We start from the raw sequence: 16,456 nt of genomic DNA, 5'->3' as shown, positions 1-16,456 counted from the left end.
TGTGATTTGAAAACCACACACTCCTTTCTGCACCTTACAAGGCTTCATTAAAGCTGAATAAGATGAAACCTTAAACCCCATGGCAAAGGCACCATGTGACTTCTTCTGTCATAACACCTCTCCTTTAATTACTAAGCTAACATTGAAAAGTTCCAATATGCTCACTGAGAAACAGGGTCTCTATGTATTTTTGCAGAAAAAGAATCGCTTTCCCCAAAACACCAGAGATATAGGGGAGATTTTTATTACGTTAAAGAGATAGTGTTAATGTGGGAGTGAACCTCATAACTTTGTGGCTAGTCAGGCATATTTCAGGCACTTTTGGCATATATCGAATTTATGTGACGGGTTAATTTCTTTAAAAAGTAACTTCTGAAATCTCATTTCCAAAACGAGAATGATAATACTCATCTCACAAAATAACTGGGAAAGTAAATCTGATCAATAAATGAATGAATGTGATAAATGTTTATTAATAAAAATACTAAACATTATTTATGTACCAAAGATTTTTCTTATTGTTTTTATATATGACCTACTCTATTCTTCACAACCCTATAACATAGTCTCCGACAAATAGATATTGACTATTGGTAAAAAGTATGAAACTGGCTCTTTAAGAAACTTGCCCAAGACTATTGAGCTAGGAAGTCGCAGCACCAGCTTTTAGACCCAGGCAGTGTGACTCCAGTCAGTGCTCTGCTTGTAATCACTGTTACCAGGATGCCTGAAAATCGTTAAGTGCCCCAGGAGCTTTCAATTTCATTACTATTGGTGATGTTTCTGCTCTCACAGACTTCCTATTCTTGCTGTACCATTTTCTCTTCTCAACATTTTAAATGATTTCTAGCTGTTCTCTTTTCATCTTCTTGTCTTAGCTTTTGAAGTTAACATTCACACATGAGAATGCTTTATTCTTACACATAAAGATACAGTAATTCCTTTTTTTTTAAAGCAATGAATAAGTGAGATTCTTCCTACATTCTAGAAACCACTTTTAATATTTTGTCATTCTGATGTCTGAGAATAACATTTGCCTAGATCCGTGATCGGCAAACTGCGGCTCGTGAACCACATGAGGCTCTTTGGCCCCTTAAGTGTGGCTCTTCCTAAGCCTTAGGAGTACCCTAATTAAGTTAATAACAATGAACCTACCTATATGTTTTAAGTTTAAAAAATTTGGCTCTCAAAAGAAATTTCAATCGTTGTACTGTTGATATTTGGCTCTGTTGACTAATGAGTTTGCCGACCACTGGCCTGGATTATTTTAATTCACATTTCTTAAATTATGAAATTGAGTGGCTTTTCATAAATTTTTGTGTGGTATTAGAATATCCAGGATGACTAAGCCAAAGAAGTATTCCTTATATTTAATTTTGGTTAAAAGAACTTGAACTTGTTTTCTTTGAAGTTTAATAATAATATTAATGAGATCATGTAACATGTTCCTATGTCAAAAGCCAGACATTATAAAGCTGATAAGCTTTATAACCAATTTAACTTAAGCTTCTTAGAGATATAAAATTGGCTTAAGCAAATCCATATACTGAGATTCAATGATGATAATTACATTGAATCTCATATGATACTGATGAGAACTTAATTAGTATTTCATAATTATGACTTGCTTAATTATAATGGCATGTTTTATTCTGCAAATACAACATAATTTAATTTGACCTTTTATAGGATTTTAAGTCTAGTGAGGAAATGACTTATATTTATTACAAACAGATTCATGTTTATATTTTTAGGTAAAATAATTCCATTTTCTGTGAAAAGATTTATAGGAGTGTCTTCATTCTTATTGGTCATTCTTTGTGGGTACATGCATAGCAATGAATCAGAATTTGTTCTCACAGTCATGGCACATTTTGTCCTTTCCTAATGGTACTTTTGTAATACATGTGCCCAAAGGATTACACATTGTTTATTAATACATGACATGTCATTTCCTCACTTCGCTTGGCTAGTGCTTTGAAATAGTAATCTAATCTGGAAAAAAAAAATGTGGTCTATGAAATCATTTTTATCCCAACTGAGTTCTAAAGTCCAATGATTCAATATTACCTGATAAAGATTCTTCATTCATCTTCACGTTTCCTTTCCCAAGCATATCCAATTAAGAGTCAGCATGTGAAAATTCAATCAAACAAATCGTTCACATTTTTATGTATAAAGAAAGGTGTATCTAAAATACTTTAGGAGCTACATGCTGCTTTAGTGTCTTCTAAATTGTGCTAGTGGTTCTAAAAAACCATAAAACTTCTGATAACTCTTTAATGTCCAGTGTTCATTTAAACCTACCATACAGAATCGCCGTAGGAACCCTTTTATATTTTAACATTTCATAAGCATCAACCCAGGGAAAAAATATAAAACATTAAGTCCTGCATATTTTACAAATAGCCTATTTTGTCACTCAACTCTAATATTTTTTCAAAGTAAAATTATAAATTAAAATTGATTATAATTTTAGTAGTTGTCTAAAATAAATGATTAATAAGTTGTACATTCTTATTTGTTTCAATGACTGATCTCTAACCCGAAAAAAAATCTATTTCAATATTTGTATTCATTTGTAAATTTAACAAATATTCATTGAGCATTTATTATGTGCCTGGTACTATTTTCAGAACTTGAAAAGCAGTTTTGAATAAAATAAAGTCCCCTGTCCTCAGAGAGTTTACATTCTGGACAGATAATAAACAATAAGGATAATAAATAAATGAATTATAATGTAAATTAAAGGGTGATGAGGGCCATGGAGAAAAGAAAGAGTAGAATAGTGTGCAGAGGATATAGAAGAGAGGAGGCAGGAAGTGAGCTAGTTATATCTTTCAGTTGTGAATGGTGGTACCATAGTTTGCTTGGGCTGCCTTAACAAAAGACCATAGTCTGGGTGGCTTAAACAACAAAAATTTATTTTCCCACAGTTCTGGAGGCTAGAAATGCAAGATCCAGGTTGCAGTCAATTAGTATCTGGTGAGGATTCTCATTCTGACTTGTAGAAGGCCTCCTCACTAACGTCACATGCCTGTTCCTCTGTGTGTGTGTGTGTGTGTCCAGAGGGAGAAAGCCAGCTTTCTGATATCTCTTCTTATAAGGATACTAATCCTATTGGGCCTATCAGATTAGGCCCAACTCTTATGTTTTATGACCTCATTTAAACTTAATTACTTCCTTACTCTAAATGTATTTACCCTCAGGCTTATGGCTTCAACATATGAATTTTGGAGGCACCTATACATTCATAGGAGGTGGTCAGTGTAGGCCTCATTGAGAAGCAACCCTTGAAGATAATGAAATGGCTCTCCAGGAGCATTATGCTAAGTGAAATAATCCAGTCGGAGAAAGATAAATATCACTTGATCTCACTCATATGTGGGGTATAATGATCAACATAATTTGATGAACAAGAATAGATCCAGATCACTTCTCGGCCTTTTGGCTAAGATCAAGTGAAGAATAGATCCTGAGACAAATGATAGGGGAGGGGAGGTTAGAGAGAAACCAAAGGACTTGTACGCATGCATATTAGCATAACCAATGGATACAGACACTGAGGTGGTTCGGGCTTGTCCGGGGCAAGAACCACTGGGGGGGCGGGGGGAGTCAATTGCAGAAAAAGGAGACATATGTAAAACTTTAGACAATAAATAAATTAATTAATTAATTAATTAATTAAATGACGTAAAATTCTTAAAAAAAGAGAAAGATATGGCTCTCCAGGCCGATATACAAGGGAAATACCTTTTCGGCAAGGGATGAAGCTGATGCAAAAGCCCTATGTCAAGAGTGACTCAGTATGTTCCAGAAACAACAAGAAGGACATTCTGGCTCCAGAGGAGTGTATAAAGTAGAGGTTGGAGGAGAAGTCAGGGAATCAGAGAGTTAATGAGGGACCAGATTAAATAGTCCATTGGAAGGACTTTGGCTTTTCTCTGTAAGAAAGGAGGGTTTTAAGTGGAGAGGTAATGTTTTAAAAAAATGACTCTTGCTGCTATGTAGAGATAGATGGATAGAAGACAAAGTTGGATACAGGGAACTTGTGTATCCTATATAATAAAGAGGTAATATACAAATTAACCATTACGCCCTTGCACAAGATGGCTGCCCCCATGTGGTCACAAGATGGCCAGCAGTGGAGGGCAGTTAGGAGTGACCAGGCCAGCAGGGGAGGGCAGTTGGAGGTGACCAGGCTGTCAGGGAGGACAGTTGGAGGCAACTGGGCCTGCAGGGGAGGGATGGCAATTGGGGGCAACCAGGCCTGCAAGGGAGGGCAGTTGGGGCAACCGGGCTGGCAGGGGAGGGCAGTTGGGGGGAGACCAGGCCTGCAGGGGAGGGCAGTTATGGGCAATCGGACCAGCAGGGGGATAGTTAGGTGTTGATCAGGCTGGCAGGGAAGTGGTTAGGGGGTGTTCAGGCTGGCTGGCAGGCAGAAGCAGTTAGGGGCAATCAGGCAGTCAGGCAGGTGAGATTGTGAGCAGTCCCAGATTGTGAGAGGGATGTCCGACTGCAGGTTGGAGGAGAAGTCAGGGAACCAGAGAGTTAATGAGGGACCAGGTCAAATAGTCCATTGGAAGTCCTGTGGGATCGGGCCTAAACCGGCAGTCAGACATCCCCCGAGGGGTCCCAGATTGGAGAGGGTGCAGGCTGGGCTGAGGGACACCCCCGCACAGTGCACAGATTTCATGCACTGGGCCTCTAGTCCATACAATAATTCACATAAAACAGGATGGTAGCCTGGATCAGGATGCTAGCAGCAGAGATAGTGAGAAATGAGTAGAGCATACACAAAAGTTTTGAAGATTATAATGAACCCCCCAAAAACCCCCTAATTAAGTTGAATAATTTTAAACATTTTGCCATACTGTTTTATTTATGCATTCATTCTTTTATTTATGAAGTATTTTAAAGTAAATCGTAGAAGGAACCCTGAAATAACTATGTTTCTCTAATGAGTATATATCTGTATTATAAAAGGCCTATGGCATAACGACATCACACCATAACAACCAATGACTGGATTCACCAGGAGGTGCATGGAGCACCTCTTGGTCCCTCCCCCTGGCCCGAGAGCCACTGCAGTGGTGGGGCAGGGCGGGGCTCGAAGCTCACGTGGTGTGACCACAGGCCCCAATTGCAGCAAGGCTGGTGGCTGGCAGGTGGGCGGGTGGGGCCGAGGGTGAGGTGCACAGGTGGGTGGGGCTGCAAGAACAGCAGGGAGCACCAGGGTGGGCAGCACTGCACAATTTCACACACTGGGCTTCTAGTATATTATATTGTCACAGTAAAATAAATTAACAATAAATCCTTGATATTATATAATACCACATACATTTTCAAATCATCTTTTGGTATTTTTCTTTTTAGCTTGATTGAAACAGGATCAAAATAAACAGGTCACACATTATCTTTGATTGTCTGATCTCTTAATCTCTTTTAATCTAGAAGAAACTTCTCTTTCCCTTCTTTTCCCCCCTATGATATAGACTCATTAAAGCAATCAGATGAGTTGTTCTGCAGGAGGTTCCATATTCTGAATTTTCCAGATTACTTTTGCTTGGTAGCATTAATGTTTTCCTCCTTTCAGTACTTTCTTATAAATTAGAAATGAGATATAAAGATTTGAATATTCACAATTAATGATTTTGGCAGGGATATGTTAAAAGTGTTGCTGCCTAGATCAAAATACCTCACATCAGAAGGTGTATAATATCTTGTTGCCACATTTTCAATGAACTTAAATTGATCAGCAAGTTTAGCAGCAGTGACAGCATATTCCTTTATTAGAAAGTAGTTTTTTCCTTTATTAGAACCAGAAAATAATCTGTGGGGTATTATTTTTGATTCTATAAATATCCAATTTCCTATCAACCTTACTCCTCATCATTTAGAAAAGCATTTATGATTGTTACCTGAATCACTTTTTTCATTAGAAATGTAATATTGTGTATCTAATTTTATTATTCCTCCCATAGTTTATTAATTTCAATAATACTAGAATGTGTGGATTTTTTATATGTTGACTCTATTTCAATCAATTTCAGTTTCTATTTATTATAAAGTCTAAATTGTTCCTTCTTTGGCCAGGAGGAGCCTCTTTAAGAGGATCTTTTGTTCTTATATCATTAGTCTGAAAGCTTCTTAACGTTCTTGCCCCATAAGATATGTGAATTCCTTTTGTTCCCTGCTACCACTTTGAAATTATCATCCAAGTTTTCTAGTTTCTCTTAATGAAAAGAGTATATAACTTGAAGATAAAGTTAACAGGATTTCCTCAAAGATTTTGGATTTCTTCTAAGAGAGAGTCAAGTATGATTGCAAGGTTTTGGGCCTGAGCAACTGGAACAGTGAAGTTGCCATCAACTAGAGGTGGAAGGATGCACCTGAGATAAGGGAAGTATAGGAGATTTGCTTTGGAAATTTTGATTTATTTCATTTTAATTACACTTCCAGGAGGCAGTTGGTTATACAAGTAAGTTCAGTAGGTAACAATTAATAGTCAACATCATATAGATGAAGATTAAAGCCATGAGGTTGGGTAGGCTCACCAAGGGAGTGAGTTTAGATTAAAAAAATGAAGAAGTCCAAAGATTGAGTCCCAAAGTTTTAAGATTTAGGAGAATAAGATGCACAAACAAATTTGTAAATGCTATTAGTATTCTTGAGCAATAGTCTAAGAAAATATTTTTCTGTGTTTTGAGATCCAAGATAGTATTACATAATAATAACAACAACAACAACAACTAATGATAATGTTATACTTCACCCTCTTCAGGTGAAGGACTTTCAGAACGAACTGTGGAGATTATTCTTTCAGTCACTTTGTGTATCCTTTCAATCATTCTTCTTGGAACAGCTATTTTTGCATTTGCAAGGTAAGAATTATTTGTGCTCACATGCCTACTATGCTTTGTGAGCATTATTCTGTCACAGTCCAATAGGGAGACAAGCCACAACAGTGACCTGAATGGGAAATATCTAATAAAAAGAACTGTTAACTAGTAGAAATACATAACTACTAAAAGGTAAAGAATCTAAGGGGTCCAGAACTAGTCAGTGCAGCAAAGCAGATGCCCTCTCCAGGATGAGGGAGAGAGAGGACAATAAAGGAACTAAGAACCAGAAAAGGCGCAAGGCTAACAAGGAGTGGCTACCACAAGCACATGCAGCCTATTGCCTATCAGTGGGCAAAGAAATATGACAGAGGGAAGGGGCTGGAGCTGTTTTTTAGAAGCTACCCATTGCTATTGGAGGGTAGGCAGGCTGAATTGGTCTGTAGAAACAAACTCTTGCTGAATATCTGGATATTCAGCTTGAGCTACTTGTTACCATTCACCTGTGGGAAGAGCCTGCACTTAAGAGGCAGCCAGAGCTCATGCAAGTGGGCTGCTGGGCTCCCACATGAATAAAAATATTGCAGCATGAACCCCCAAGGGAAGTGTCTTCCATCCCTGTAGCCTTGCAGGGTCACTCCAGTGTCCTCTGTTGACAAAGCTTAACATCTCGCTAGCAGGCAATGTTACCGCGTCTAGCTCTAATATTACAAACCAGGGCAAAGAAGAGTGGATTTAGAGCTCAGAAACAATAAAATGATAACACAAAAGCAGAAGATGCCAGGCTTTCTATATATTTTTGAATAATTTATAACGGACAGATTTAATTAAAATATTTAAAATAATTAAAACAACAGAGCATTGTCTTTTATCAGTGGTGCTGATATCAATGAGCTATTTTTACTTTGGAATATTTTTTATTTGTGAGAAATCTATTAGGCAATTGGAGGGGGGGAATATAAGCTCACAGAATCAGTCTCAGTTGCTCTATATTTTAAATATGCCAGTGGCTCAGGCCTTAATCAACTAATTCTCATTAAATTTTGAAACTTCAGCAAATTAACATGTTAAAAATGTTTATTAAGAATAGGTGCTATGGAATTAAAACTGGAAAAGATACTGAGTAGCTATACATTTCCAGTATAGTCAGAGAAGTGATCCCAGCGAAGAAATTATTTGACTCATGTCTAATACTTTCTGTGATATCCCCTTCTTGGACTTTGCTGCATGGATTTTAGGATTCGTCAGAAGCAGAAAGAAGGCGGCACATACTCTCCTCGAGATGCAGAAATTATTGACACTAAATTCAAGCTGGACCAGCTAATCACAGTGGCAGACCTGGAACTGAAGGACGAGAGATTAACGCGGTGAGCACACTCCTCTGGGCAAACCAGTGGTCCAGAGGGCCTGGAGCCATGACCCTATTCTGACCTATGCTTGTTGGAAGTGTTTGTGGGGCTCCTATTTATACAGGTCACAGAGATCTTCTTTCAAAGGGTGACCTCCATCTTCTGCACACTTCTCACTGATGTTCGGAGAATCACTTAATCTTCTTAATACTTAGAGTTCAATATGAACCTCGGACTCTAGTGCTTTCAACCAAGCTTTTTAATTTTTTTCTGAGACAAATATCTTTACACATTAAACCTTTCAAGTTATGTTTAACAACTCACTTCACATGATAGATTTTTTAAATAAGATTTTCTGGAGGTGTTAACATTTTTAATCACAAGTTTAAAATAATTAAATTTGTAATTACTTGATATTGTTTATTTTTATAAAAGCCTTTTTATAACTCCTTATTTTAGTATGACATTACATTAAAATTATAAATTGTATATTGAAACTATATTTTTAAATTGCTTAGTATTTAAAAATTAAATGCAAAGTAAAAATTACCTTTGGAAGGAAAAGTAAATATGTGTGTACTAAATATGTATCAATAATATGTATTAGAAATAGTAAAGTGCTTAATTTTAAAGAATAGATAATTTTAAATTCTTTTAAAATCATTACATATTATTCAGAATGTTGGCACATTTGAAAAACTTTTGTCTATTAAGATAATTTATCAAATTCTCAATAAAAACTATCATCAGGCTGTCTTAACAAGTTTAGATTCTTTTAAGAGTCAATATTTTGTGATGCTTAAATAAACACAAGGCAATTGATACAAAACAACTCAGTTGTACTTTTAAAGATTATTAACTCTGAAAATATAACATCAAAGATCTGGAACTTACTAAGGAATCAATCATTTATAGCTGTTGTTTACAAAGTTTGCTCTTTGCCTAATAGATCGACTTTGCATGGATATTTCCAGCATGTCTAAGATAGCTAAACTGTGCTATAGAGAGAAGTGTCACCTGATGAGCAGGCGCCTTCCAGATGCTACAGAATAGAAATTATTTAGTATTATCACTAAATTACAAGGAAATTAGGCTTGTTGGATATGAAAACTTCTTTCTATTTAGATATGTATCTATGTTAATATTCTAATACAGACCATTCCCATCTGAAATGGATATTACTCCAAAGATTATGTGTAAGATGGTTATATATTACCCAAGGCATAGTTTTCAATCTAAGAAATGGTGTGTGTAAAAGACCAATAAATTCCCCAGGTACCTGCCAAAGTGAAACCACATCATAGGAACAATAGAGCATTACTAGTATGAAGCTGTGTCTCCCAGGTTTTGAAGGGTCATACTGCCTAGTGAAGGGAAGTGTCTAGTCTCTGTGGGCCAACTGAAGTTCAGTAGTATTCTTGCAAGTGCTTTTCTGTACTCTTTTCTCAAGGCTTTTTGCCTCCTCCACGGGCCTGGGGCCCAGTCTATTTCTTCTACACCCCAAGGTGTGCAAGTGATAAAACTTCAAGTCTCTCAGTGCAATTAATTGTAGTTGTTTTAACTTGTTCATACTAAAATGTGAACTGCTAAGCACCAACTTTTAGAGAATTTTTTAAAAATATTTTTCATTAGTTCTCCAAAAGTCCTTAGGAAGTAGGTCTTTCACAGATATCAAATAATAAAGTGTGTGTCGGGGTAAAGCCAGTCAGTATCAGAGAACGTATTCTTAATTAAGGAGGGTACCATTTCTAGGCAAACTTTGGGCTTTGGAAAGGTCAGATCCCCTAAACTCTACATGTTTGCACAGTTTGAAGCTTCCTCCACTTCTGAACACAGCCATTATAAAAAGGTGGAAGGTTGTTTTTTATTGTTGCTGTATTTTTGTTTGTTTATTTTTTAACAATTACTGTTATAGCAGTTAATAGAAAAGGTGAGTGAGGACTTACAGATTGTTTATTATTCAGTGTTTATAATTCAGGGACTGCCTTATTTAACTTTGACTCCTGGTTATTTTTTTTCTGATTTTCACATTTATTTACATGTCACTTTATTTGTAAAAGGATGTAGGAGTGTCTTTCAAATATATTTTAAATGTCTTATTTACTTTCACACATAGAAAATTAGTATATATTACTCCTAGTAATAACAAACTTGGAAGTTTTAGTGTCCATGCTTTTTACTTTCCCATTTGTTTGATATGATTCCAGTACTCGTGACTGTAAAACATTCTGTTTGTAATTCCAATGGCACATAATAATATGCTTTGCTTGATTTATTATAGAAATGTGTTAAAATAGCCATCTAGTGGTTTGGGTATTAACTCTTCATTACAGAGATCTATCTTTAGCTTTATTATTTGTTGAAGTTTTTCATGTTAATAAAGTCACTAATACATTAGACAGTAAGACTAGAAAAATAGTAACTAGAGGAGGATCCATGATTAAGTGCTGGAAAAAGCTAAACCTATTCAAAACCATGCAGGTCTGATGAGGCTGGAGCCACAGAGACTGATGGCAGATAGGTTCTAGAAGTGAAGAATTAAGGAGCTTAAGTTAGCTTCCAAAATGTTGAGTAATTTATGCCATATGTCTTTGTCATTTGCAGGAAAGCACTTAGATAATTTCCTTTAAGTCTACCCATATGCTCTTTCTTACTTAAGCTCAAGCATGTTCTTTTCCATAGAACCTGCTCAATTTCTTCATGCTAATTGGACTTGCAATTTTCCTCACGGCTATATGTCTCCACATGTCCATAAAAGAAATAATAAAAGAGAATATCTAATCAATCATTAAAATATTAATTATAGGGTGTTATCTAGTTGACAAAAAAACATTAAATCCTTTGAAAGATTTTATAGTTAAAAATTATTTAACTACTAGAGGCCCGGTGCATGAAAATTCGTGCACTCGGGGGGTGCCTTAGCCTGGCCTGCACCCTCTCACAGTCCAGGAGCCCTCAGGGGATGTCTGACTGGTGGCTTAGGCCCACTTCCCACTGGGAGTGGGCCTAAGCCACAGTCTGGCCTCCTTCTGCAGGACGCGACCAGGCAGGCTGATCAGGGGACAGTGCCAGCTGGCGGCCCTGACTCCCCTCCCCTGATTGCCCTTCTGCTGCTGCTGGTCTCTGCTGTCCCCTGATCACAGTCCCCTCCATCTGCCCCCTAGCATGTGCCTTGTCTGGCCTGGTGCTGCCTGCTTGCTGGCCCCACCCCCCACCAACCAATCGTTCTGCTGTTTGGTTGATTTGCATATTATGCTTCTATCATATAGGATTTTATGTTATCTATGTCTTTATTATGTACATTTTAAGCTTTATACTATAATTGTTATATATGTAAATTCTTATTGCTTAGTTTATATTTTACCTTGTTTCATAAAAGATCTGAAGAATGCTCTCACTTTATACTTTTTCTTCTTGAAGGAGAATAAAACTCAAAGATTTAATACACCATAACTCCATGAGAACAGTCTGGGTACACCAACATAACATTTCAAATTCTTATGTGGAATGATAATTATGTCATTTCATTATGCATATTTTATTTTTACGTTTTGACAACACAAGCCACATTTTTAGGAAGAACATTTAATATTTTGGGCTCATCCATTACACATTTACCAAATTAGCAAATGATCCTTTGGTTTTATTATATGATAAACAAATGAATGAAACAACATTTTGTGGTGACTCCTTCAAAGCACACCACTTAACTCATTGAAGTGAGAAAAGTTTCTAGGTGAAAATATTGGCAAGGTCAGCAATACATGCACAGGTAAAACAGAGACCTGTCTCTTTAAGATAGTGTGATTGGCCCCATGGATTATTTTTTAAACTGATTTAAGTGCAACGCTGACTAACTTCCCAAAGATGTATGACAAAAAATTAAATAACACAAGGTAAAGATTCTATTTTCTAAAAGGGCTTATTTTCACCTCCTTTTCACACTTAAGTTACAGAAGTTTGGTTTCTATGGTGACTAAATCAGAAAAAATTGCAGAATAACATTAATCAAACTTTCTAATATTCTTACCTGACAGACACTCAATTTCTTCTTAGCCTCAATTTTCCCCCCCAGAAATTTTGTGTATCATCCCATACTAATGATCTTGCCTACTATAGTTGAGTGAATGTAATGGTACATTAAGACTCAAGGCCAAGTTCAGTAATAATGAATGGAGTTAAATTTCTCAACAAAATAAAGCAAACAGTTGAATTGGTAGTTTAGAAATATCTTTCCTTCTTCAATAACTTTAGATGTTTGTGTGTTGAATTCTTGTTCAATTTACAGCTATGTCCTCAGGAAACCTACCATTTGAAAGAATCCTATGAATGTTCTTTATAAACTATAAATCAAAATACATTTGGTTTTGTTATTATTGTTATTTATAATATTTGTAAAATTAAAATTACCCTAATTTACTTTCATAGAGGGATTGGTAACATAATAATTGCTACTGTTTATGAGCAATTACTATGTTTTAAATTCTGTATGTCATGTTCACAAATAACTTTCAGTCTTTGTAGTAGGTACTCTTATTTTTGGTTCACAAATGAAAAACAAAAGATACTTAGAGACTTTAAGTAACTGCTCAAGGTCATACATCTAGTAAATAAGACAGGTATGGTTATAGCCCAGGCCTATTTGATTCTGAGATATCAAAATACACCTATATTTGTGTGTGTGTGTGTGTGTGTGTGTGTGTGTGTGTGTGTAGTGTGTATTTAACTCTGAGGCATACAAGATGAGATCAATATTAACCCTCTCAAATACACAAGGGCTCATGGTTTCCTTCTTCAAGCAGCATTTTCTATCAGGGACCAATTCTAAGGAATGCACTCCTTCTTTTGAATTTTTTGATATGGGACAAAGGAATGATGGCATTTGAATATAAGTTCAAATATGCAGAAACTGGAAAATCTTTAGTAGTACAATTTTGATTGTGGCTTTCATAAGAATACATAGTATTTGACTGACACAGGAAATTTTATGTAAAACAGTTAGCATTTTAATTGCCATCAGTTCTTTGGCAGATTCTGGTTGTTAATTTTACTTATGTTTTAAACTGTTTTATAAGCAATTGCAAAAATATGAGAATCCAAATAAGAAATGTCTGACCAGCATATGAATTCAGAATAAGAAATATACTGAAGTAGAATAAAACTTAAAATATTTAATGCACATGTCCTTATAGTAGAATATCAAAAGTAATTCAGTGTTTGTATACTCAATAATTAATGAATCTTTACTTCCAGATACTCTTCATTTTTCTTTAGACGCAAGGAGATTTTTGTCATCCAGTAAGTTACTGTGGTGATGCAGAGCTCTGCTGTGACTATTTTAATCTTGTCAGGTGGTGTGCTCTGTATTTTAAAATATTATTGAGTGCTTTGTTGTTTAAACTGCTATTTTTCTCAAAGCCATCCCCCATGCTTTCTACTTACAACGTGCCCTCTATAATACTGCATGCTATTGATATGGTAAAGTTAATCTTATCAAAATGCACATTGATCCATAATGTGCATGTCCTAAGAATTTGCTGTGTTCTCATGTTGTGTTAGCTTTGATAGAAAAACAAGTGTTCACCTAGATTTCTTCACATACTTCTTGTCCTATTTTAATCATGGCACAAGGGCTGAATTTGCCATCTGACAAGTGGAGGCTGGGTTTACACTCCACACAAGCTCATTTCAACTGCTGCAGGTGGTAATCTGTAAGGACCAAGATGCTGCCACTTCCTGTTCCCTGACACTGGAGCACACAGGGCAGCACATTTCATGGAATCTTTAATTTTGTCCGGACCACTGGACACCCAACTGGAGTGCTTATTTTCAGGCACTCCTCTGATGCTCAGAAATGTCATTTTTATATTAGCGCGAAAGTTACTATATTCTGAAAGCAAAATGTCAGCATTAGACTGGAACCCAGCAATTGATTGAATGTCTCAGAGATAATCAGTTAATTCCTGCAAAATATATAAATGGAAGCAGAGAGTGAAAATGCATTTGATTTCAAAATCTCAAATCTACTACAGAGGAATCAGTCTCCATGAGCCACAGTGCTGGATGGGGCCAATGCTCCCAACATTCTTATTGAATAGTACTCGGCCTGGTTGAAACAGAAGAGACCAGGCCTATTTCTATTCTAATCACATTTAGCATTTGGGAATCATAATTAATCTTGTTTTACTGTTTATTAACTAATTGTCAAGTTTCCATTTACAGAATTAAAATCGTTTTATGAAAATACCTTTTCCTCAAAGGACCTGCTTGATCAGATTCAAACATTTGTCAAAGTAAGACACTCTTGAGCTAAAGATTTAAGTGATCATGTCACACATAAAAGATCCATCTCTAACCAGCACTCAAAGCTGACCTCTCAGCATTCCAGACGCCCAAGTTTTCTGTTTGAGCAATTCTACTGAATGTCTTTCTTCGTCATCATTAAACATAATCCTTTTGCTTTACGCCATTAGTACCTCAGAGAAAAATGCTCCCTTTTTCATAGAATCCTCACTGTCTCTCCTCTTTCACCAATTATTTTTCTCTCCTAGTGTCCTGCATAGTTTCCTGCTCAGTCAGAACTAAACATAATAGTTTGGGTTAATGAAAATCTTTATAGAACACCTCTACACAAATTGTATTTGTTAAAGTAGATGTGATCTTCTTCCAAATTTAGTTTTCTGAGGTTGCCTCCTAACTCCTTCCAGAGGAACTTCAGTGCTTATCTGCCTCCATAGCTAATAGTTCAGGCTGCAAGGACTTCCTTTTCGATGGTGTTATGTCACCAGCCTCCTCATCATTAAGTCCTCGCTGAGAACTTTGCCCATCTTTTCACACAGCTGTCAGCAGGCTCTTCATCCTCCCTATCTACCGCTTCAGCCCTATTGTCCCTGGGGTAGCTAAGCTTATGCCCATGGTTTCAATTTAGAATACATGGTTGACAAAATACACCAACTGTCAAGAATTTGTTTTCAAATGTGCTAATGTGGAGAGGCTTAGTAATGAGGAAAATATAACTCCTGCACCCTGGGGATCTTATTTCAGCTCTTTGACATCAGCAAGAACGCTGCTTTCCCCTAGCTATCTAAAAGTCCGTTTCACTTTGCTTGAATAAAATAAGTGACAATTGGGCATCTATCAAGTGCACGGCCCTGTTCTAGGCACTGGAAATACTGTGATGACAAAAGGAAGGCAGCCTCCAAAGAGCTGCCCTTCCAATGGCTGAGTTCCTTTTCAACCTGTTTGTCCTTACAGATATAAGGAGACATATTGGGAGAGTACTTGGATATCACTTACTAATAGATTGTTTTTCTAGTTAAATAAGAAAAACATTACATTACTGACTTACTTGGGTTGTATATTTACCTTATAAAATGAAGTTTTAGCATCAGCTATATAGTACCAGCCACTGGTTAGGATAATATCTTAATTTAAATTAAGCCCACAGAAAAGTTATTGATGATTTTATGAAAAATGAGGAAGGATTTGAAAGAATGCTACTTAAGTGGGACAAATAAAAACAACAGCAAGAACAAAACTAAGACACCTTTGACAGCATTGTAGTGTTTTGGATAAGTAATAGAATATCATTTAGAAGTAGATGTAAGTGTCAGAGCAATTAAAAACTCACACTCACCATTTTGCAAAACTTGGAAAGATTAATTAATACATTTTACCAGAGAGATAGGATTGTTCACAAATTTTTATTTTAATATGAAGTACATATCAGTGTGTGCAAATGTCATATCTTTATATCAAGGCAATAGACTTTGAGGTTCTTTTCTTTTTTGCCTAACTTAACTAGTTAGTAGAAAACACAAAATTTCCTAATTTGTCCTATGCTACTGGTAATGTTCATTTAAGCTGCTCATCTATATGCTACCATCTATGGCTTTCTATTTGGACTATATTTTAATTCCCTATAGATTTCAACTCATTGACCTTGAGGGAAAGCCGAGTCTCTGTGACAATGAGGTCTTCAATCACCACTGCCAACATAAATAAATGGCTCCTCTCTGGACTATCAAGAGTAATCTGAGTGGAATTTAAGTTTTTGATAGACTTTTAAAAAATGAGCCCAGACACGAAATAATACTCTTTTCAGCAAAAGGCCATAGGAATTAAGACAGCTAAGATTCATGTAATAACACTGTTTAGCCTTTTATATTGGAACATGGTTGGTTATCTTATTGAGATCTGGACAGTTACCCAACTGATCTGTATACTAAGAAGCTGAATATGACTTGACAATAACTTTAAATACAG

At 36.2% G+C, this 16,456-nt stretch overlaps 1 protein-coding gene across 1 annotated transcript in view; it reads left to right on the top strand.

Annotated features, from left to right (window-relative positions):
* PTPRQ (protein tyrosine phosphatase receptor type Q) overlaps window positions 1-16,456 on the top strand; it is a 213,317-nt gene that overhangs the window by 161,029 nt on the left and 35,832 nt on the right. Inside the window, exons 32-33 of the mRNA XM_070409661.1 lie at window positions 6,785-6,884; window positions 8,081-8,209. Of these exons, the coding sequence (XP_070265762.1) occupies window positions 6,785-6,884; window positions 8,081-8,209 (229 nt within the window). The remainder of the gene's footprint in view (window positions 1-6,784; window positions 6,885-8,080; window positions 8,210-16,456) is intronic.

The sequence above is a fragment of the Myotis yumanensis genome, unplaced genomic scaffold, assembly GCF_028538775.1.
Source record: "Myotis yumanensis isolate MYYU_CA2020_CCGP unplaced genomic scaffold, mMyoYum1.0.hap1 SCAF_3, whole genome shotgun sequence".
Taxonomy (NCBI): Eukaryota; Metazoa; Chordata; class Mammalia; order Chiroptera; family Vespertilionidae; genus Myotis; species Myotis yumanensis.
Note: the sequence above shows the minus strand (reverse complement) of the source record. Positions and strands in the feature narration are given on the sequence as shown.